At 37.6% G+C, this 25,458-nt stretch overlaps 1 protein-coding gene across 10 annotated transcripts in view; it reads right to left on the bottom strand.

The window, feature by feature from the left end:
* LOC126162377 (epsin-2) overlaps window positions 1-25,458 on the bottom strand; it is a 169,338-nt gene that overhangs the window by 134,331 nt on the left and 9,549 nt on the right. For 9 of the 10 annotated variants that reach the window (XM_049918843.1, XM_049918840.1, XM_049918842.1 and 6 more), the window contains exons 2-3: window positions 11,760-11,827; window positions 8,219-8,304 (exon numbers count right to left, since the gene is read on the bottom strand). In XM_049918843.1, coding sequence (XP_049774800.1) covers window positions 8,219-8,287 — 69 coding nt within the window. In that variant the 5' untranslated portion in view covers window positions 8,288-8,304; window positions 11,760-11,827. Of the gene's footprint in view, window positions 1-8,218; window positions 8,305-11,759; window positions 11,828-12,301; window positions 12,388-25,458 lie in introns of those variants that run through there. The other variant, XM_049918835.1, reaches the window with a different exon arrangement.

Genomic DNA, 25,458 nt, shown 5'->3' on the forward strand with positions numbered 1-25,458 from the left:
TTTTCTTCAACGTCCTTTTAAAATTCTTGACACACTTATGGAATGTCAACTAAGAAGTCTGACTATGATGTTATCAGTTTCTCATATGCAATTTATATTCCTGTATATCATATGTCCTAAAGAAAAGAAGACTCTGCAGAAGATCCATTTATCGGTCCTGTCAATTTTCATTCTACACACTGACTTTTTCCCTCCAATGTATGTTTATTGTGGAGTAACAGTAAACATCTGGAGTCTTAAAAAACAATTTTCAACCAGATCAAGTTGTTGATAGCCAAATGAGATGAACCAGAGTCCTTTCAAACATTAACCACCAATTATCTTGGAACTACTGTCCTACACATTGTGATGACTATATTCACACAAATAACTATGTGGGCTTCTGATAGCATGTAACATACTAGACATATGGAAAATATACATTGCAAAACATATCACAACTGTGGTACAGTTACAATCAAATGCTGACAATATTTTAAGCTATGCCACTATTAACATTAGTTTAATGCTTTCCACTCCAACAGTAACTACCACTCAACACTGTGAACTTTGTTCTCCAATGTCAGGTTTCATTTGACCTGGCTTTTTGTAGCTCTAATACATTCTACTCTCACATTTGATTATGTTAAGCACCAATGCTGCACAGTACTGCCATCTAGGGAAACCTTAATAACTCTGTGTCAAAATGCAGCCATTGTGTCGAGAAAAATTTTGTAATTATAATGTGCATGTTAACGGGTGCAAAATGGTAGTTCTTGACGTACACTCCTATCTGAGGATGGAATTGTAGAGCCTTCAGAGGAATCTCCAAGTGAAATTGAGAGTGACAATGATTCTGATAATGACAGGGAGTCATTTGTAAAAAAAGTCAAGTGAAAATGACAATGAAAACAGTGAAAATGTCTCCAGTTCTTGTGATGCAACAGAGGGCTCATGGCAAATGTGGTGGGACCATGCCTATGTAATCACACATTTTCCTTTTGACGTTTCAAAGTGTGATTTTATCACATAAACTAGTAAAGTTCTGTCATTGTCAGACAGTTTTTTTTTTTCTTCAGTTAATTTTTACTGAGGATCTATTTCAACAAATAGCATGAAATGAACAGGTTTGTTACAGCGGAAGTAGGGAAGTAGCAGCACTTCCACAACATTGTGTGTGGTGGGATTGGAGACCAAAAACTTGCAGGACTTTTCAAGAGAATGGTTACAATCACCTACCTTCTTTTTAGACTGTTTTCATAGCAGACAACTTGAGCAAACTTTCTGGGCAGTTCATGTTTCTAATTTAGAGTGTGCTACATGTGTCAACACTCAGGTTCTCTCATGTTTGAGTAAAGTGAAAAATGTGTGTGATACTTGTCTGGTATGTTTCTCCAAATTTGTAGAGCATCTAAGTACTTAGTTTCTAATGAATCTACACTATCATTCAAAGATCGTGTGCTATTAAAAATGTACAATCCTTAGATACCAACAAAATAGAGACTCAGAATTTATGTAATTTCAGGTTCGCCAAACTGTTATATTTACTATTTGATACCCTATATTGGGACTGTAACAACAGTCATTGATTCATCCATCCAGACTTGAATTTTCTGAGAGAACAGTTCTTCAATTGCTGGCTAATATCAGAAAGACTACATCGCAATAAGGTTATTATTTGTAAACCGACAACTTTTATATGCGTGTTGCATCAGCTGAAGAACTGTTGAATCAGAATGTGCATCTTGTATGAACACTTCAGGTCAATTAAATGAACTATCCAGAGTTCAGTGTCCGAGAAAACATGAAATAAAATACCCCTGCAAGAATAAAATGATGCTTCTGGAATGGCAAGATAAACTCCCATGTGGTTTCTACAACAGCAAATGACTCATTGTTACTTACAGCAAGGAGAAACAGAAAGGGAGGGGAAGAAATAATAAAACCAAATGTGGTTATTACAGCCTGGATTTAGCCACTAACACATTCTGTTCCTTTATATGTAGCTATACCAGAAACTTAAACCTCAACAAATTACACCAAAAGGACCCTACTTCTAAACTTTAAATCACATATTTTTACATACTTTGAGATATAACACGTATTTTACACTATACTACATAGTTTTTCATATTTTAATGTTATTATGGAATAATTATACATTTTTGTAAGTCCCATACATTTTCATTACATAGCAAGAAAGCAAAAAAAAAAAAATATAAGTTTTATTACTTCATTTCTCATACTGCCATCAATCACATTACACACAAAGCTAAATTGCACAGATTCAAAGTGGACAACAATGACTTGTTTTAAACATTTCTCTCTCTTGTTCTCAGACACTTCACAATGTGTCAAAGTCAGTTGCGCTTAATTACAGCAGCAGCTGTGTCTTCATTGTCATCAAAGCTGAGCACAAGGATTTATATTGCAAGCACTCAAACCACTGATGGTAAAATAGTCATCTACCAAACTTGTGGTAAACATATAGGATGTCCAATGAAATTTCAAACTGAACATTTACAAAGCAATCTACATATTAGGAATAAACAACTGATTTCTTCAAAGAAACAGGTTCTACTTACACACGTGCATGGACAGCCAACATCATCTAACAGTGAATTTTACAAAAAACAGTGTTTTGCACTGATTGCAAGGAACATACCCTGGAAAAAACTTCAGGTACCTGAATTTAAACATGTCTTACAGAAATACCACAATCGCAACATTCCCGAAGAGTCCAATCTCTGAAAGAATTTCCTGGATTCTTGCCATGTTGACTTAAAAAACAGGCTGACATTGGCAAATCACCCAGATGGAAATCTACTGATGAAATGACAATGCTCTATGCCATTTCACTGCCAATCTAATTCTGGGAAAGTTAAGTCTCTGAGACTGCATCTAAACCCTATTGAACTTACTGTAAACCTTTGGAGGCAACAAATAATTGCTAGATTCATTAACAACGGACTTGGGGTATTGTGGCCAGATGGTGTGAAACAGGAGGTCATACTGATGTAAACAGATGCCCTTCCACGCATGTTGAAAGTGGGGATTGCTTGACGTATTTTTCCAGACTTAGCTCATGTTACATATATGGCTCATGCATTGCAACGAGTGGCGTGACAGATATCATTTCCCAAAAGTAAATACACTTATATCAGCTATGAAGAAGGTTTTCCTGAAATGTTGTTACCTGATGTGCCTCTGCCTCTAGTGACAGTGATGACAAGGTGGGCAACAAGGACTGAAGCTGTGATTTTCTACATTAAGCATTCTTAAGCTGTGAAGTTGGCTATGGAGAACTTTTCTTCTGATCCTACAGTGCCTTCAAGTGAATTGTTGTCAGCATTCAACAGTTATGAAGTCCTAAGTTGAGTCATCAACATAAGTCACTTCAGCTGACTCCCTGTCAGTATTGAGCAACTGGAGACTTCAAGTATGCCTCTCCAAGAAGCTTTGGAATAATCGAAGATGCAGTTCGGAAGGTGGGTGATATAACTTCCAGGAAACTGCAATCTGTGCTGAACAAGAACCCAGGATGCTGAAAACTTGTATTTTGTATCACTTATTTAATAGTGATATTGTAGATCCCCCTGAGAATATTATTCCTAGCACAATCTCTCAGTATAAATATGCACTGTTGACTTTTTGCAAAATTGAGCAGTCCTCCTCTATTTATAAAAATTGTCAAACAGAAGACAATGCATAGGAACAGAATATTCGGAAAAGTATAATTAATTGTGAATCCTGTTCCAGTGTGACTTACATGCTTGAAAAGGAGATACTTTTATTTCTATACTTTGTGGCAGAAGTGAACTGATTAAAAATTAACATAGGCATTAGCCTATTGGTAAACTTATATTTTCTACCAAATAAACAAAATTTTGGAGTTCACATAAAACTGCTACATTGCATATTTCATCAATTTTTGTTACATATTTCTTAATTTGATATTACATAAAGTCCAAGGCTCTAGTGATTAGTCATTATACTTCAAAGACAGGCAGAACTGATCAATCTGACCATTTTATTTACAGTTACGATTTTGTAACAAAAAGTCTCAACTGGTATTGAAAACTGTACTTCTGCTTGCAAACAACTGTTTCCTATACAGGAATATGTGCCAGGAAAAAAACCTTGACAATACCATCTCACCAAGCATTCCATAAATAAGAGACTTAGTGAAGATGAGGGCATAAAAGAGGATGTTGTTCAACTTCTGATGATAAACGTTTAAATGGGAAGTTGCACATTATCAAAAAGTTTCCTGTGAACAAGCACAAGGATTGTGCAAAATATTCCGACAGAAAAAAATAAGAGGCAACAGGTGTGAAACTGTTTATTAGAGTGAATCATAACATGAAACCTAGCTCCCCATTCTGAAGAACATTTCAAAAATTATTATACAATGAAAACTTTTGTATTTTAATACTTATGTAAATATATTTGAATAAAAATGTACTACTTTTTTATGTATATCACAATTGTTGGTCAGTGGCCTCACTGCTTCCATAAAGAAATTTGCACAATTCTTTGCAGCGTCCACGCAGCAGTGATTTATATTAGAGCACACAGAGATGCCCTGTGTGTGTATAATGAACTGCAAGGGACTAATGCATTTTTGGAAAAACTGCTATCTGTATTTCTACATTAGTTGTTCACTGAAATCTTTTCTGTCTATTTTTCATGTCCTAGCCAGTTCTCAGTGACAATACAACAACCAAACATTTATAAGGAAAAAATCTAACTTCTGAAATGGTTTGTTTGTATATGATTTTTAATAACTCTGTACTAACTCACAAAACTGATTTCACTTATGTCTATTACAACATTGAAGGGTTGACTGGTTAAATGAAAATGACAGCAGAGATCAATGAGTGTAACATCACTTTCCCTTTCTTCATTCAATTTTTTAGGTACAAAATGAGGTAAATGAGCACTTCTTATCAACAATAAGTTAACTTCACTATACAAATTGTCAGAGACAAAATGCAATAATTAAAGTACGGGGCGATCAAAAAGTCAGTATAAATTTGAAAACTTAATAAACCACAGAGTAATGTAGATAGAGAGGTAAAAATTGACACACATGCTTGGAATGACATGGGGTTTTATAAAAAAAAAGGTAATAATAATAATAATAATCCACCCTATATTGCTAGATGCGTGAAAGATCTCTTGCGCGCGTCGTTTGGTGATGATCGTGTGCTCAGCCGCCACTTTCGTCATGCTTGGCCTCCCAGGTCCCCAGACCTCAGTCTGTGCGATTATTGGCTTTGGGGTTACCTGAAGTCGCAAGTGTATCATGATTGACCAACATCTCTAGGGAGCTGAAAGACAACATCTGATGCCAATGCCTCACCATAACTCCGGACATGCTTTACAGTGCTGTTCACAACATTATTCCTCGACTACAGCTATTGTTGAGGAATGATGATGGACATATTGAGCATTTCCTGTAAAGAAATCATCTTTGCTTTGTCTTACTTTGTTACGCTAATTATTGCTATTCTGATCAGATGAAGTGCCATCTGTCAGACATTTTTTGAACATTTGTATTTTTTTGGTTCTAATAAAACCCCATGTCATTCCAAGCATGTGTGTCAATTTGTACCTCTCTATCTACATTATTCCGTGCTTTGTTCAGTTTTCAAATTTATACTGACTTTTTGATCACCCGGTAATTATCAACTCTTTGATGAGAGAGTAATGAACTCTCTCTGCAGTAGTTCCGCTGTATTAAAAAATTGAAAACAATCACCACAATGTAGCAACAAAAATAAGTACATAAATACATTGCTGTCCATTTCAAATACTGGAACCTTTCAATATTATTATTATTATTATTATTATTATTATTATTATTATTATTATTATTATTATTATTATTTCTTTTCTTTCTCAGGCGTCATGTCTGGTTAAAAATGGAAAGTGCGCAGATCTTGATCAAGCGTGACTTCCTTTTAACTGTACGGTATATGTTACGTTGCATTTAGGAACTTTCGGGTAATTGAACAAGTATCAATAATTACAGATTTCTGTAGTTGTATATATCAGTTTGGATGTAGCTGTATTACGTTGATGTACTGGTGGATATTGTGTGGCATGACTCCTGTAGTTGATAGTATAATCGGTATAATGTCAACTTTATCCTGATGCCACATGTCCTTGACTTCCTCAGCCAGATGGATGTATTTTTCAATTTTTTCTCCTATTTTCTTCTGTATATTTGTTGTACTGGGTATGGATATTTCGATTAGTTATGTTAATTTCTTCTTTTTATTGGTGAGTATTATGTCAGGTTTGTTATGTGGTGTTGTTTTATCTGTTATAACGGTTCTGTTCCAGTATAATTTGTATTCATCATTCTCCAGTACATTTTGTGGTGCATACTTGTATGTGGGAACGTGTTGTTTTATTAGTTTATGTTGTATCGCAAGTTGTTGATGTATTATTTTTGCTTCATTGTCGTGTGTTCTGGGGTATTCTGTATTTGATTGTACATCCACTTGTGATGTGATCTACTGTTTCTATTTGTTGTTTGCAAAGTCTGCATTTATCTGCTGTGGTATTGGGATCTTTAATAATATGCTTGCTGTAATATCTGGTGTTTATTGTTTGATCCTGTATTGCAATCATGAATCCTTCTGTCTCACTGTATATATTGCCTTTTCTTAGCCATGTGTTGGATGCGTCTTGATCGATGTGTGGCTGTGTTAGGTGATAAGGGTGCTTGTCATGTAGTGTTTTCTTGATGTTGTAGAGGTGGTTATGAAATTGTAGTGGTGTAGCCGATGTATTTATATGAGTGACTGCTTTGTGTATTTTGCTAGTTTCTGCTCATTCTATAAAGAATGTTCTTAAATTGTCTACCTGTCCATAATGTAGGTTTTTTATGTCTATAAATCCCCTTCCTCCCTCCTTTCTGCTTAATGTGAATCTTTCTGTTGCTGAATGTATGTGCTGTATTCTATATTTGTGGCATTGTGATCATGTAAGTGTATTGAGTGCTTCTAGGTCTGTGTTACTCCATTTCACTACTCCAAATGAGTAGGTCAATATTGGTATAGCATAAGTATTTATAGCTTTTGTCTTGTTTCTTGCTGTCAATTCTGTTTTCAGTATTTTTGTTAGTCTTTGTTTATATTGTTCTTTTAGTTCTTCTTTAATATTAGTATTATCTATTCCTATTTTTTGTCTATATCCTAGATATTTATAGGCATCTGTTTTTCCCATTGCTTCTATGCAGTCGCTGTGGTTATGCAATAAGTAATATTCTTGTTTAGTGTGTTTTCCCTTGACTATGCTATTTTTCTTACATTTGTCTGTTCCAAAAGCCATATTTATATCATTGCTGAATACTTCTGTTATCTTTAGTAATTGGTTGAGTTGTTGATTTGCTGCTGCCAGTAGTTTTAGATCATCCATGTATAGAAAATGTGTGATTTTTTGTTGGTATGTTCCAGTAATATTATAGCCATAATTTGTATTATTTATCATGTTGGATAGTGGGTTCAGAGCAAGGCAGAACCAGAAAGGACTTAATGAGTCTCCTTGGTATATTCCACGCTTAATCTGTATTGGCTGTGATGTGATATTATTTGAATTTGTTTGAATATTAAGTGTGGTTTTCCAATTTTTCATTACTATGTTTAGGAACTGTATCAATTTAGAATCTACTTTGTATATTTCCAATATTTGTAGTAACCATGAGTGGGGTACACTATCAAAAGCTTTTCGGTAATCAATGTACGCGTAGTGTAGCGACCTTTGTTTAGTTTTAGCTTGGTATGTCACCTCTGCATCTATTATCAGTTGCTCTTTACATCCTCGTGCTCCTTTGCAACAGGTTTTTTGTTCTTCACTTATAATTTTGTTCTGTGTTGTATGTGTCATTAATTTCTGTGTAATGACTGAAGTTAATAATTTGTATATTGTTGGTAGGCATGTTATGGGGCGATATTTTGCTGGGTTTGCTATGTCTGCTTGATCTTCAGGTTTCAGAAAAGTTATTCCATGTGTAGGTGTATCAGGGAATGTGTATGGGTCTTCAACGTAACTGTTAATTATTTAGTTAGATGTGAATGTGTTGAGGTGAACTTCTTTAGCCAGAAATTTACAATTTTATCTTTTGCAGGGGCTTTCCAATTATTATTATTATTATTATTATTATTATTATTATTATTATTATTTCAATACACTGCCACAAAATTTACAGACACAGCTGTTTGCTTACCTGTGCATCAGAATAATTGTGAGCCAAATTCTTGATGTTTCTTCGTAAACCTGCTACATTCACCTGCATTTCGCCGTCTTCTCCACCTATTTAGTACAAGTTAATACCAGCTTATCACATTGAAATTACTAAGTAGAAACAGAATAATAAATGGTTCTGTCTGAGCAGCATTAGAGACAAACATACACATCATGAAATAGATAGCTTTCAGAAGATGATATCTAGTACAAAAAAGGTGAACAGCCTGTCACATTAAGAAACCTCAGTTCGGAAAGCTCCCTAAGCATATGTAACACTATAGCAAGTAGTAATTTTTTCTGCCTATCTTTTAATTTTTTATATATATAATATGTTAAAGTTAGATGTAGTGGGAATTAGTGAAGTTCGGTGGCAGGAGAAACAAGACTTTTGGTCAGGTGAATACAGGGTTATAAATACAAAATCAAATAAGGGTAATGCAGGAGTAGGTTTAATAATGAATAAAAAATAGGAGTGCGGGTAAGCTACTACAAACAGCATAGTGAGTGCATTATTGTGGCTAAGATAGACACGAAGCCCATGCCTACTACAGTAGTACAAGTTTATATGCCAACTAGCTCTGCAGATGATGAAGAAATTGACGAAATGTATGATGAGGTAAAATAAATTATTCAGATAGTGAAGGGAGACGAAAATTTAATAGTCATGGGTGACTGGAATTCAACAGTAGGAATAGGAAGAGAAGGAAACGTAGTAGGTGAATATGGATTAGGGCTAAGAAATGAAAGAGGAAGCTGCCTAGTAGAATTTTGCACAGAGCATAGCTTAAGCATAGCTAACACTTGTTTCAAGAATCATGAAAGAAGGTTGTACACATGGAAGAATCCTGGAGATACTAGACGGTATCAGATAGATTATATAATGGTAAGACAGAGATTTAGGAACCAGGTTTTAAATTGTACATTTCCAGGGGCAGATGTAGACTCTGACCACAATCTATTGGTTATGAACTGTAGATTAAAACTGAAGAAACTGCAAAAAGGTGCAAATTTAAGGAGATGGAACCCGGATAAACTGAAAGAACCACAGGTTGTAGAGAGTTTCAGGGAGAGCCTAAGGGAACAATTGACAGGAATGGGGGAAAGAAATACAGTAGAAGAAGAATGGGTAGCTCTGAGGGATGAAGTAGTGAAGGCAGCAGAGGATCAAGTAGGTAATAAGACGAGGGCTAGTAGAAATCCTTGGGTAACAGAAGAAATATTGAATTTAATTGATGAAAGGAGAAAATATAAAAACGCAGTAAATGAAGCAGGCAAAAAGGAATACAAATGTCTCAAAAATGAGATCGACAGGAAGTGCAAAATGGCTAAGCAGGGATGGCAGAGGACAAATGTAAGTATGTAGAAGCTTATCTCAGTAGGGGTAAGATAGATACTGCCTACAGGAAAATTAAAGAGACCTTTGGAGAAAAGAGAGCCACTTGTATGAATATCAAGAGCTCAGACTGAAACCCAGTTCTAAGCAAAGAGGGGAAAGCAGAGAGGCGAAATGAGTATATAGAGGGTCTATTCAAGGGTGATGTGCTTTAGGACAATATTATGGAAATGGAAGATGAAGATGAAATGGGAGATACGATGCTTCGTGAAGAGTTTGACAAAGCACTGAAAGACCTGAGTCGAAACAAGGCCCCGGGAGTAGACAACATTCCATTGGAGCCAGTCCTGACAAAACTCTATCATCTGGTGAGCAAGATGTATGAGACAGGCGAAATACCCTCAGACTTCAAGAAGAATGTAATAATTCCAATCCCAAAGAAAGCAGGTGTTGACAGATGTGAAAATTACCGAACTATCAGTTTAATAAGTCACAGCTGCAAAATACTAACACAAATTCTTTACAGACAAATGGAAAAACTGGTAGAAGCCAACCTCGGGGAAGATCAGTTTGGATTCCGCAGAATTGTTGGAACACGTGGGGCATACTGACCCTATGACTTATCTTAGAAAATAGATTAAGAGAAAATAGATTACGGAAAGGCAAACCCATGTTTCTAGCATTTGTAGACTTAGAGAAAACTTTTGACAATGTTGAGTGGAATACTCTCTTTCAAATTCTAAAGGTGGCAGGAATAAAATACAGGGAGCAAAAGGTTATTTACAATTTGTACAGAAACCAGATGGCAGTTCTAAGAGTCAAGGGGCATGAAAGGGAAGCAGTGGTTGGGAAGGGAGTGAGACAGGGTTGTAGCCTCTCCCCAATGTTATTCAATCTGTATATTGAGCAAGCAGTAAAGGAAACGAAAGAAAAATTCGGAGTAGGTATTAAAATCCATGGAGAAGAAATAAAAACTTTGAGGTTCGCCGATGACATTGTAATTCTGTCAGAGACAGCAAAGGACTTGGAAGAGCAGTTGAATGGAATGGACAGTGTCTTGAAAGGAGGATATAAGATGAACATCAACAAAATCAACATGAGGATAATGGAATGTAGTCGAATCAAGTCGGGTGATGCTGAGGGAATTAGATTAGGAAATGAGACAAAGTAGTAAAGGAGCTTTTGAAATGTGGTGCTACAGAAGAATGCTGAAGGTTAGATGGGTAGATCACATAACTAATGAGGAGGTATTGGATAGAATTGGGGAGAAGAGGAGTTTGTGGCACAACTTGACAAGAAGAAGGGATCGGTTGGTAGGACATGTTCTGAGGCATCAAGGGATCACAAATTTAGAATTGGAGTGCAGTGTGGAGGGTAAAAATCGTAGAGGGAGACCAAGAGATGAATACACTAAGCAGATTCAGAAGGATGTAGGTTGCAGTAAGAACTGGGAGATGAAGAAGACTGCACAGGATACGGTAGCATGGAGAGCTGCATCAAACCAGTCTCAGGACTGAAGACCACAACAACAACCACATCTTTTAATTTGACTGAAAAACAGAAATTCCATGATGGAAATAACGAACAGCAAATTTTTCTTAAGTGTGGAGAGATGCCTCATCTACTAAAAACAATTGTCACCAATCCTGGTCACCAACAGACCCTGGGCAAGACCACCGAAAACATGGGCATGGCTCTTCATCCAAAAATCATTAAACACTGACTCTGGTTTAGGATGCTTACATAGAGTTAGTTCTTTTTCTATTGTAATTAAACACACTCAAACGCAATGAATAACCACACACAAAAAACACATTGTGATTTTTGTGTGTGTGTGTGTGTGTGTGTGTGTGTGTGTGTGTGTGCACACGCGCGTATGTGTGAGACTTTCACTCGCATTATATGTTCAACCACTTCCCTGTCCTCCTCTGTATGACCTCCACATGAAGTGAACATGTCTGATGCACAAATGTTAAGAATTCAGTGAGAGAACATTGCGAGGCACCTCAAAGTATCCACTAGTTTATACCCATCTGTGTCACAACCTCCTCCCCTGCACGCACGCATGCACACACACGTTTTGAGAATAAGGTGGTGGTGATAAATAGGGTAACTTATCAAAATAATTGATTAGCTACAAATAATTGATTAGCTACAAACTGAGACACTATACACAATAAAAACTTACACACTGTATTACATCAGGACACAGGGTATGGTTGCTGCTAGCACAAAGTGCCCACCAGTATCACCAACCTGAAAAGGAATAATATTAAATCAAATATTGAAGTAAACATCAAAAAGAGCAAATACACAACATTGTGGAACAGACTGTCTAAGTAATTTATATTCACTGCCACAATATCAGAGGGGACATAACTTGAAAATGTCACGTTTCTGACAGTAATATTTATCCATACTTTATACAAAAACCAGAATATGATACCTTATGACAGTATTAATGTGTTAAAATTTCAATAAACACTGAACTAAACAGGCTTTCTCGAATCTATTACCACAATTAACATCCTGCTGAAAATCCTTTATGAGACAAGCAGAAGGGAAAATGAGATATGAAATGCAATAGTGACAACACGGTAGATAAGGAGTATCAATCATTAGAAAATAATCAATATTATATGACAAGCACATGTTTAATTTTCCTCCTTTCAATATGTTTAGGACAATTTATAGAATCCTGTACAGCAAAATACAAGATTATTATTTTACCCGCAGAAAATCAGATGCCTATGTAGCAGATGCTACTGTCCATCAGTTAGACTCTCAAGATACTGGGTTTAGTCTGCAAGCTATTTGTGAGCCTGCACTTGTCAGGTTGCACTATGCACTACTTGAGCTTCTGAAGCACCATACGTGTCAAATGGCATTACGTCTTTCACCTGCATAGGAAAGGTGTTTATTACCCAAGGTTGGGGACATACTGTAGAAAATATGAAAATACTTTACTGAAAAGTAACTTAGGAGAATTGATTCAAATGTCAGGCATGTTAAATGAAATCTCCCATCTAGATCAAAATATTTATTCATGAAAATATACAGTCTGAAAACAAACCACCACCCTTCTCTACAATCAAAATATGCCAGGAGTAGAGGATGGTACAAACTATGTCAAAATATGCAATGTGCATGCAACCTTTACTTGATTCACTTATGTCATTTTCCCCTCCTCTAGTATCTTTAACCAGATAGAAAAAATTGTTCAACATGTTTGGTTAATCTTGTTCCCTCTTGCTGGATTGTATCTAATATCATCAGACGAGATTTCCTTCCTGAATCACAAACTGAGTAGCTGTAGCAAGATAGCATCAAATAAATGCCTATAGGGCAATAAGAGTTCTGAATATGTAGTCAATGTGCCCTTCTATACAAGCCGTTAAATAAGATTCAGAGTGCTGATATTCTGAGACCTATTGTGGGGCAACAAAGTTAATTTGGGTTCAGAGTTTAGAGTACATGTAGAATAGAGAACTGCCATTCTCAATATCACTATCTTAACGAGGGTTGGAGAGAGGTACGGAAAATTGAGAAAAAAGAAAATTTATAAGGTGTATGCCATTGAACAGTGACAGATTATGGTTAGACTGGGCACCTTGCTGTGAAAATTATGATATTAATGGTAGCTACAAATAACTTAACACTTAAAATGCTACACATTTACACTGAGTAAGAAACATTTGTTCAAGTTGTTTTTAGTGCAGGAGTGTTTCTCATACAATAGCCTTCTGGTGGTCAGGTTATCCAGTGTTAAATGATACAATATGAAGTTGCAATGGAAGTGACTAAGAAGACACTTAGATTCCACATTATTTACTCAATTCATTGTACATTCCTGTGTTCTCCTATCACAACCAGCGATCGTAACACTACATACATCCAAGTCGAATTATTTGAGGTATCTAGCTATTACATGTCTCATAATGATTGACCACTGACTTCGAGCTATTAGTCTAGTTACAAAACAAGACGTAACAGTATGATGTACATCATTCGAATTGTGAAAGTTTATACTTTTATTTCATGGTTTGGAGAAACAATTGTGGAGATGAAATATGTGGAAATTTTTAATACATCTGAGCACTTTTTGGTGGGAGTCAACTTTTGAAGCATGAACAATGTCCTTGGCACAGATTACAAATGCAACCATTCTATATTTATATGCATGTTTTTCACCATTTTCTGATTAATTACATCATTGCTGTACAGTGAAATTTAAGAATGTTCGATTCAGTTTACTGTCTAGCTATTGCAGCAGGGAAAATATTGTTTTCGAGCTTAAAATTTTGTTTTAATGTCACATATAATTACTAATGAATAATGTCATATTTTTCAGTTAGTTTGTAAAATACTGGCTCAAAGCTGTAACCAATGTGAAACTGTTTTTGAGCGTAGTTATTATACCAGTGTGCTGCTGTTGTAATGCAAAGTAGGTGAGTATTCCACCAGCAAAGGATGGCAACTTCATTTTAGTGTTCCAATATAGCACTCCCAAGTACAATGACTGCAATATGTAGAAGACAAGAATCTGGATTTTCCGAAGCATAAATTTAACACTCAATATACTAACAGTGAACAGTGTCATGCATTTTTAACAGTGAACGAAAACTGTCTATGATGTGTAGCAATGAGCAACCAAATACACTTCCCGAGGACAAAAAAAAATATCTCAATCGCTTTCGCTGCTACCTACGGTCTCGCCTCCAATAGTTCTCTTGCCGTATCAAGAGAATGAGCTCTTTGTACACATTTGTTTGCAATTTTCAGTAGATGAATCACAATTCCTCCAAACAATTTAAGGAATCCTTTAATTCTTTATACGGTGAATATCATCATGTATCTTAAAAGACTCATTTTATCTTTTCCTTGATACGAGTTCAACGTCTTCGAATTTGTGTTGCATCACAGGCAACAAGAGAAGTTTAATCTGTTTGTTGAGTGAGCATGATGCATCTCCAAAAAGAATTCTTGTGAACCGAAGTTCAGTCAAGAATGTTCCAGTAGACCCTCAAGCTACGTGGAAGCTCCAAATTATTGTTTTCCAGTCGTTCAATAATAAAAACCTCACTATTTCACAAATGTATTTCATGATACTGGATTTCTTATTTATGACATGGAGCCAAATCTATACCAATCACAGATCTTGGATAACTTTTCAAGAATGCTCCTGAACCACTCTTTGTAATATGTAGCATTGTACTAGGACGGATCCACTGCACTGAATTTTTTATCAATACAATGACAGCCATCATTTTGCACAAACCCATTTTTGTTTCCCGTGTGGCACATAATTCTCTTTCAAAGAAGCAGATAGTGTTTGAATTACAATGTCACAGCAATTTCACTCTTTAACACTTCCTCTCTGTCAATGCTCCCATTAATAAATGGTCACAACGCCCATATAGGGACACAAAGTTGGCTGAAACCAGACATAAACAGTAATGAAATCCTAAACTCAGATTGGAATGTATACCACAGAGACAGACTGGACAGTGAAGGGGGAGGCGTGTTTATAGCAATAAGAAGTGCAATAGTATCGAAGGAAATTGACGGAGATCCGAAATGTGAAATAATTTGGGTGAAGGTCACTGTTAAAGCAGGCTCAGACACGGTAATTGGATGTCTCTATAGGCCCGCTGGCTCAGCAGCTGTTGTGGCTGAACACCTGAAGGATAATTTGAAAAATATTTCGAGTAGATTTCCCCACCATGTTATAGTTCTGGTTGGAGATTTTAATTTGTCGGATATAGACTGGGAGACTCAAACGTTCATAACGGGTGGCAGGGACAAAGAATCCAGTGAAATTTTTTTTAAGTGCTTTATCTGAAAACTACCTTGAGCAGTTAAACAGAGAACCAACTCGTGGCGATAACATATTAGACCTTCTGGTGACAAACAGCCCTGAACTATTTGAAACAGTTAACGCAGAACAGGGAATCAGCAATCATAAAGCGGTTACTGCAATTTCAGACGTAAATAGAAATATTAAAAAAGGTAGGAAGATTTTACGGTTTAGCAAAAGTGACAAAAAGCAGATTACAGAGTACCTGACGGCTCAACACAAAAGTTTTGGCTCAAGTACAGATAGTGTTGAGGATCAGTGGACAAAGTTCAAAACGATCGTAAAATATGCGTTAGATGAGTATGTGCCAAGCAAGATCGTAAGAGATGGAAAAGAACCACCGTGGTACAACAACCGAGTTAGGAAACTGCTGCGGAAGCAAAGGGAACTTATCAGCAAACATAAACATAGCCAAAGCCTTGCAGACAAACAAAAATTATGCGAAGCGAAATGTAGTGTGAGGAGGGCTATGCGAGAGGCGTTCAATGAATTCGAAAGTAAAGTTCTATGTACTGACTTGGCAGAAAATCGTAAGAAATTTTGGTCTTATGTCAAAGCGGTAGGTGGATCAATACAAAATGTCCAGACACTCTGGGACCAAAATGGTACTGAAACAGAGGATGGCAGACTAAAGGCCGAAATACTAAATGTCTTTTTCCAAAGCTGTTTCACAGAGGAAGACTGCACTGTAGTTCCTTCTCTAGATTGTCGCACAAATGACAAAATGGTAGATATCGAAATAGACGACAGAGGGATAGAGAAACAATTAAAATCGCTCAAAAGAGGAAAGGCCGCTGGACCTGATGGGATACCAGTTCGATTTTACACAGAGTACGCGAAGGAACTTGCCCCCCTTCTTGCAGCGGTGTACCATAGGTCTCTAGAAGAGCGTAGCGTTCCAAAGGATTGGAAAAGGGCACAGGTCATCCCCGTTTTCAAGAAGGGACGTCGAACAGATGTGCAGAACTATAGACCTATATCTCTAACGTCGATCAGTTGTAGAATTTTGGAACACGTATTATGTTCGAGTATAATGACTTTTCTGGAGACTAGAAATCTACTCTGTAGGAATCAGCATGGGTTTCGAAAAAGACGGTCGTGTGAAACCCAGCTCGCGCTATTCGTCCACGAGACTTAGAGGGCCATAGACACGGGTTCACAGGTAGATGCCGTGTTTCTTGACTTCCGCAAGGCGTTCGACACAGTTTCCCACAGTCGTTTAATGAACAAAGTACGCTTGTACGCCCACTGCTTGAATACTGCTCAGCAGTGTGGGATCCGTACCAGATAGGGTTTATAGAAGAGAGAGAGAAGATCCAACGGAGAGCAGCGCACTTCGTTACAGGATCATTTAGTAATCGCGAAAGCGTTACGGAGATGATAGATAAACTCCAGTGGAAGACTCTGCAGGAGAGACACTTAGTAGCTTGGTATGGGCTTTTGTTAAAGTTTCGAGAACATACCTTCACCGAAGTTTCAAGCAGTATATTGCTCCCTCCTACGTATATCTCGCGAAGAGACCATGAGGATAAAATCAGAGAGATTAGAGCCCACACAGAAGCATACCGACAATCCTTCTTTCCACGAACAATACGAGACTGGAATAGAAGGGAGAACCCATAGAGGTACTCAGGGTACCCTCCGCCACACACCGTCAGTTGGCTTGCGGAGTATGGATGTAGATGTAGAATACCCATTTTTCGGTACATAAGGTATCTTTTGTTCGTGCTATTGAAATTTATGGAATGGTTTGCACCACTACAAGTCTCATCAGTGCAGTAAATACTCCTTACACTATTTTGAGAAGTGTTTTTAATTTCTCATAAGAAGTTTTTTCTGTTATTTATTTCCCTTCAGCACAAGCTTTATATTGAATTTTTTTGTGTCTGAAGCTCAATTTCCACACAAAATGCTAACAGGTTATTCCAGTTAAATAAGGAAAGTCTTCCCCTTCATTTTCAAATTTTCTAATATGCCCACTACTGTTCATAACTGGTTTCAACATAGAAACCTGGATTTTTCCCTTTATGAACCCATGAAAATACTTAACTCATACACTGCAAATGTCAAAATAATTACCATAAATTGAAAGGAACACTTTCCTTGGTGAATAGCTGTTGGTGGTGGTAATTAGTGTTCTTTCTGATCTTCCACAATTCATTTTTTTCCATGGAGTCTCTATCTTCAGTCCACTTTGTCCTGGTTTCTTTGGGACTTACTTCTCTTACCTCAAATTCCATGGGTGTATCTTGTCCCTGTACACATTTCTGTCTTCAGCTTCCATTGGATTGATTTTTGGTGCTTCTAGATTCAGTTTAACTTCTGTGATCCATGGTATGTATGTAAGAATTTTCTTGGTGAGTAGTTTTGGTGATAGCCTGATGATGTGCCACAGAACTTCAACCTTTTTCTGACATCTGCTGCTATGTTTGACATCATTTCTGTAGTTTTCCTAGAGTGTACTCTGTAACCCTCTTCTGTCAGCTTTGGGATGAGAATTTTCTTCACGATTTTCCTTTCTCCCTTCAGTATACTTTCCATGTCGATTTTCGCATGGAGTGTTAGTGTCTCACTTGCATACAGTATTTCAGGCTTGATTACTGTGTTGTAGTGTCTGACTATTGTGTAATTGGACATGCATTTTTTTATCATACACAAGCTATGTCTTGCCAAATGCCTCTTCATTTTTGTAGTCTAGTCTTCTATGTGATCTTTCTCCTCCTGTAGATTCAAGGATTTCTCCTACATACTTGAAGTGTGCAACTGTTTATTTTGCCATATTTTGTGTCTAATTTTGTTATGTTTAATTTTGAGCAGAAAAATTCTGACTTCTCGAAAGAAATCTGCAGCCCAACTTTTTCCGTACATTTTTTAGTACCTTTATTTGTTTGGTTGCTGTTGCTTCGTTGTCTGATAGTATGGCCGCCAGGTCATCAGCAAAAGCTATGATATTTCAATTTTGTCCTGGCATCTTGCTAGTCGTGTTGGTTTCCAGTGTCCTTGAGTTTTCAGTTCTTTTTCGCATTCCCTGATTACTTTGTCCAGGACTAGGTTGAATAGTAGTGGGGATACTCCGCCGCCTTGGCACACTCCAGTTTTGATCATGCAGAGATCAGAGATTTCACCCATCAATTTAACTTTCAATGTTTTGTCAGAAAATGTCTGTCTGATTAATCATAGAGTTTTTGGGTTGAGTCCCTGTTCTTTTAAGACGTTGAACAAGGATTGTCGGTCAACACAATCATACGCTTTCTTGAAATCTATGAAGGTGCAAATGATTGGCGAATTCTTGATGGCCTTGTATTTTATAACTGTTTTCAGATTGAGGATTTGTTCAGAGCATGAATGACCAGGCTGAAAGCCTGCCTGGTATTTTGTGTTAGTTCCTGTAGTGACACAGGCTTTTTAGTAACTCTGTAATGATGCTGTCTTCACCAGATGGCCTGTTGTTTTTCAATTTAAGTATGTGTTTGTTGATCTCTGCACATGTTGGTGGGGGTGGTTCCAGTTGGATGGAGGTACTGTTCTGTACTGGAAATCTTGTTACAGGTTCAGGGCAGTTAAGGAGCTTGGAGAAATAATGTGCAAGTTCTTGACAATTCTCTTGGTTAGTTAGTGCTAGTTTTCTGTCTGGTTTCCTGACGCACACATTTTGAAGTGTGTACCCGCAGATCTTCCTTGAGAAGGTCCTGTAGAATTCTCTCGTGTTGTGGCTGCAGAAGTTTACCTCTATAGTATCCAGTTGCTCCTTTATGTACTTTCGCTTTGTTTACCTAATAAGTTTTGCAGCCAGTTTTCTTGATTCTAGGAAACAACATAGACTTTCTGGGTTTTTTACTATTGTAGTCCTGAAAAGCTGGTTTGCATATTTCTATGCCTTTTCACACTGTGAGTCCCACCAAGGGCATTTAGTGTTCTTCTCCCGTGGTATAAGTTTTTACTTTTTGTATGATATTTCTATGGAATTATTCCCACGTGTTTGCTGGTTGTTTTTCCTGTTCCTCTTTTACGTTGGATTCCATGATCTTTTTTGTGTCAGACTTATTTATATACATTGTTTTCTGATAGATTTTCTTTGGTGTAAATTTTATATTGATTCGAGTTAGATAAAGGTCTGAATCAATATTGGCACCTCTGCATACTTTAATGTCGTGGATCTCTTCCTGGACTGGGTAGGAAATCGCTACATGGTCTATTTGGAATCCTCCCATCTCTTGTATAGCTGACTTCCATGCTTTCTGTTTTCGCGGAGATTTCCTTAGGGATGTTGATAGTCTTTATGTTATTCCACTGGCGTAGTTTGACAAGTCTCATGCCATTTCTGTTTGCATATTTGTGCGACAGAAACTTTCCCACATTTCTTTGAAGACTTTTTTATCTGCCAATTGTGTGTTAAAATCACATAATAAAATATTTATATTGTCTTTGGTGATCTTGGGCATCACTGTCTCTAGTGTTGCCCAGAATTTCTCTGTTGATATGGGGTCTTTTTCTTACCCCGTCTGTGGGGGCATGTATGTTGATCATGATGTATTTTTTGTTTGCACCTTGTAAGTGCATTGTCATTAACCTGTTGTTTACTGGATTGACTTCTCTAATTGAATTGATTATCTTCTTATGTACCATGAAGTCCATGCCAAAAAGCAGAGCACCATTGGCGACTCGTTTGTCTGTCTTGCTCTTCAAGATACGGTAGTCTCCATAACCCATTGTGCCTTCGCCTGTCATGCGGGTTTCCTGCAGTGCAAGCATCATTATCTTCTGTTTGTTGAGCTCTAATGTTAGGTTGTGCAGTTTTCCTGGTTGGATCAGTGTATTTATGTTGAAGTACCCAAGAAATGTAAATGTTTTGTATGGAAGTTTATTATTATTGTTGTGGGTTTAAAGGTGCTTAACTGTTCAGTTTCAAGTATCTTGACTCACAAGAAAATGAGGTACAGAGATGAAACGAGAAAAGGAAAGTTTTCAGCTCCATGATCTGTGATCATGTTGTCGTGCTGACAACCCAGGTAGCTAGAAATTGTAGCTGCTCAGTAAAGGATACACCAAGAAAGATCATCAGTCAGTACAACTAAAATTGGGTGGGAAATGAAAATGGGGTGAGAAAGTGGACTAGAGAGCTAATTAGCTTCAACAGTTAAATAAATATATACATAAAAGTTTAAAAATGTGTAACTGTGTGCAGGGAGAAAGTAGTGAGAGACCACTTGGGACACATGCTGCAGGGAGTTTTACTCCCACACAACCTAACCATACCAGCATTAAAATTGTTGTAAAATCCACTTTCCTCTCTGGAAATGTAGCACTTTGGTAGCTGCAGACCCACTGTTCCCAAGTATTTGAGGTGATGAGATTGACGGAACCATTGCTCATCTCAGATCAGCCAACAGGCACACACTGAGAAGAAAATAGTCTATCATAAGATGACTACCACACTGCTGCATTGAGGGGGGTCCTCTTGACAACAAAGTAACTTGTGAGCGAGCCTGACATGGCCAAAACACACTTGGCACAATATGATGGCATCTTTCTGAGAGATACGAAAATGCCACACCTTGGTGCTCCCCTTGGTTGCTCTTCAGTTTGGTGAGGATCACAGTAGCCTACCTTTCCACATCCCACATATCCAAAATTTTGTGTCACTGTTACAATCTTAAACATGTGTCTAGTATTCAGAGTTCAAGTTTGCCTCCTACGGTTGCTTCTTTAGCTAATTTGTCAGCAAATGCATTTCCCTACATACCCACATGCCTTATGTCTGGATGAATTTTAACATCATTTTGGAGCTGTGGAGGTCAATTAATAGAACCTAGATTTTAAGTGACCAAAAGGCATTTGGAATAACACAAAGCTATGCCTTTTAAGAAGCTCCATGGAGTTGTTACAAACAAGGAAGTCCTCTGTGGCAAGAGTTTTAATGCATTGCAGAGCCTGCGATACAGCAACCAGCTCTGCAGTGCTTATCCTGCACGCTCTTGGCAGAAAAAACTTACTATCCTCATCTGTGTGTGCAAAAGCATAGCCAACCATGTCCAAGTAGATGTATGTCGAATTTTGTTAGTCACGGAGAACAGACTGGAACACATGCTTGAAAAAAGGTGAGATCAGCATTCTTTTACGAGGAAAAAAAAGGTCCATCCAAATCGCAGGGCTTCTGCCAAGAGGGGACTCTTGGAACATAGACAAGAGGGAGCAATTTGAGGCCTCTGCATGGAGCTTCCAGCCACATCCCAGCTGGACTACCTATTTTTGACCAATTTGTAAACAGTCTGAACTATTGCATGTGAAGTAGAGCTGAGTAACACAGGTGGGTACACATATGATAGACTGTAATGAAAGTTTGCCAAGAGTTTCTGACATCTCAACCTCAGTGGTGAGCCACCAACTTCCGCCAAGAGGCTGTCTACAGGTCTCATATGAAAGCCTCCAGTTAACCGCACATCACTGTGGTGGACAGTGTCTAAGAAGCTCTGTATCGATGGTGCTGGCCACCCACAGACAACAAAACTACTGTTCCCCGGGATGAAGTGCTGCAGAACTGCTATTCACTAAATGGAAAACTGTACAATTCCCAAGACTTATGTATGAAGGTGAAAGAGTTCAGTTCCACAAGGCAATTCCAGGTCAGGAAATTAGGGCGGTAGTTACTGCATGCACACACTTCGGTCAAGTGTGCTGTGAAACATTCAACAATGACGTTGGGATCAATATATTATGTCGCCATTTGAGGGGGTGCTAGAAACTATCCTGGATAGTGGGTAGCCACAAATGTGAGACAGTTTAGACCATACTTTAGACGATTAAGTGTGGGCTCTCATAGATGAACCTACTGTTCCCACCACTGCTTATTAAAAACTGTGCCTTCCCTCAAAGTCTCTTGAATGCTATTAAATGTTCCATACAGGGATGGTGCTTGTCTTGTTTAAGTGCACTGCAGGGCTGTTTGATAGCTGCATTAATTTTTTCAAATCACCATGGCAGTGGTGCACATTGAAAAGAGAACAATTAACAGGGTATTGTCACTTCTGGAGAATATATTATCCTGCCAATAGTATCTTGTACTACTCCTTGATATCCTTATCTTGACTGGTTCAGAAAGCTGTTGTGGAGGTGAAAGTTTGCCACTAGGTTTTCTGAAGTGACCAACAGGGTACAAGTTCCATTGGTCAAGAAAGAGAGAGTGATAAGAACGTAGTGGTCATTGTCATGGAGATCATCATGGATCGATCACTGGAATAAGGGTGAGATGCTCGGGCTGCAGACTGTAATATCTATGGCTGAGTATGTTTTACAGGCCATACTTCAGGAACTCCTCAAGTCTCCAACTGTATGAGAGAGTGTGCAGTAAATTAGCCCACAACTATTAACAAAAGTCATAACTAATTAACATAGATCTGTTATTTATTACAATGTGCAAGCACTCCAAGAGTAAAGTGAATTATGTTGTATTCCTCAGGTGCTCACACCCTCCACCACTAAACAGAGAAACAAAGCAAATATTTTAAATTTTTTTAGTTTCAATATTTTGTCGACTGGTAACCAGCAGCTTTATTACATTTCATAAAGCGTTTATTAACGATTCTGTAAACAGTTGCAGTAATTATATTTGGCAATGAGTTTTAAATACACAAGTGCCTCTTAGTAAGAGTTTGATTTTTGACTTGCTAGGATGTACCTGTAGATTGTGACATTCATTCTGCGAATATTTCATAAAAGTATGTATGCCACTTTGATGTTTACTATTAACACTTTGCCGACCGGCGACACCACAATGGTGTCGTGTGCATAGTACCATGCAGTGGCCAGTGACAGCACTTTAGTATCTTTTTCATTCTGTTGTTGTTTTGTTTAGGTAACAATAAGTTACACGTCAACAAGTTTTCTACATCTACATCTACATTATTACGCTGCAATTCACATTTAAGTGCCTGGCAGAGGGTTCATCGAACCACAATCATACTATCTCTCTACCATTCCACTCCCAAACAGCGCGCGGGAAAAACAAACACCTAAACCTTTCTGTTCGAGCTCTGATTTCTCTTATTTTATTTTGATGATCATTCCTACCTATGTAGGTTGGGCTCAACAAAATATTTTCGCATTCGGAAGAGAAAGTTGGTGACTGAAATTTCGTAAATAGATCTCGCCGCGACGAAAAATGTCTTTGCTTTAATGACTTCCATCCCAACTTGGGTTTCATATCTGCCACACTCTCTCCCCTATTACGTGATAATACAAAATGAGCTGCCCTTTTTTGCACCCTTTCGATGTTTTTGTAAATACTTATGCACTTTCATCATGGCAGACAAAAGAGACAATACGATTATTTACGATGAATGTGCGGATGTCTTGTCTGACATTCGGACGACTTGGCCGATTGGGAAGAAGACATTGGTTATCACAAAAATGAAAGGAGGAGGATCATCAGAAGATAGTGAAATATGTCCAAGAAGAATTCAGTGAACGCAACAGTTGCCAACTGATTCGGATGAAGAAGACAGACTATGATTTACTGAGGACCAATAATAAACATGAACGATCTCCGGGTCCACACATATTTCCCAAAGATACACAGAGCATCGTGGATACCGTAGAATTATATATTGGGAATGATGTATTTGAATCTATTAGCAATGAAACCAACAAGTATTAGAGTAAAAAATGCAATAGAAGGAAACTGGATATCAAAAAATGCCAAATTTGTTGACGTTATGGGACCCAAACTTAGAAAATGGCTTGGAGTTGCTATCCTTATGGGAATTGTAAAAAAAGCAAGGATCGATGATTACTGGTCAATGCATCTGTTGATAGACACACCGATATTTCGCAATATGATGCCCTGCAAGCGATTCGGACAAATATCATTTTTACATTTTTCTAGCAACAACAATAAAACGGATAATGCCGACCAGCTTTTCGAAGTGCAATTCGTAATTTATTATTTTTCCAAACAGTTTAAAGAAACATTTAATATAAGTCAAAAGATCTCAACTGATGAAGGAATCATACCGTGGCATGGACAGTTAAATTTTAAAGTTTACAATACATCAAAAATTATGAAATACGGCATACTCATTGGGATGCTGTGCGATTCGAGTACGGGATACATTTCCTCATTCTAGATATATTCCGGCACTGGACAACCTTTAGCAAAAACAGTGATTGAACTATTGGCACCTTCTTATGTAAAGTGGCATCAACTCTACATGGATAATTCTTATAACAGTTTAGAACTTGCAGAGAAATTACTTGAAAAGAAAATTCGAGTTTGTGGAACGATAAAGCAAAATAGAGACTTTCCGGAAAAATTGAAGCACGCAAAAGTCAATGCGTTTGAAGCTTGTTGGCAACAGAAAGGTGACAAGAGGCCAACAAAAAGCCAAGTAATCCGAATTAGCGCTGCCAGCGCCAAGCGAATAAATTTGGTTGGTTGGTTGGTTTGGGGAAGGAGACCAGACAGCGTGGTCATCGGTCTCATCGGATTAGGGAAGGATGGGGAAGGAAGTCGGCCGTGCCCTTTCAGAGGAACCATCCCGGCATTTGCCTGGAGTGATTTAGGGAAATCACGGAAAACCTAAATCAGGATGGCCGGACGCGGGATCGAATAAATTTGTACGAGACATGCGGATGGCAAAGTATTAAGATCAAGTACTGTCTGCGCATCCTCAGCAGGCCAGGCTTGAGAATGAACCTGAAAGGTTTGAAACTAGTAATGCAAGCATTGAGAGAATCATTAATTAACCATTTACGAAATATTTTAAGCACATGGCAGAACAAAACCTATTTTCTAAAGCTGCAATAGCACCAAATGACTTCAGGCAATATGAAAGAACTGTCCTTAGAAACAACTGTATTCAGTAAGAAAATTAACTATACAAACCATTTCAACTGTAGCACTTCCACAATGTGCGTGTATTCGTCACACAATCTGTTAAAATGTGATAACGTTCTTACTGAAATTAAATTTACATCTAGAGTAGTACAGGTGTTATTGCAGCATTAGTTTTTTTACTCAGCTACAGTAAAAGAT

Source organism: Schistocerca cancellata, chromosome 2 (genome assembly GCF_023864275.1).
Source record: "Schistocerca cancellata isolate TAMUIC-IGC-003103 chromosome 2, iqSchCanc2.1, whole genome shotgun sequence".
Taxonomy (NCBI): Eukaryota; Metazoa; Arthropoda; class Insecta; order Orthoptera; family Acrididae; genus Schistocerca; species Schistocerca cancellata.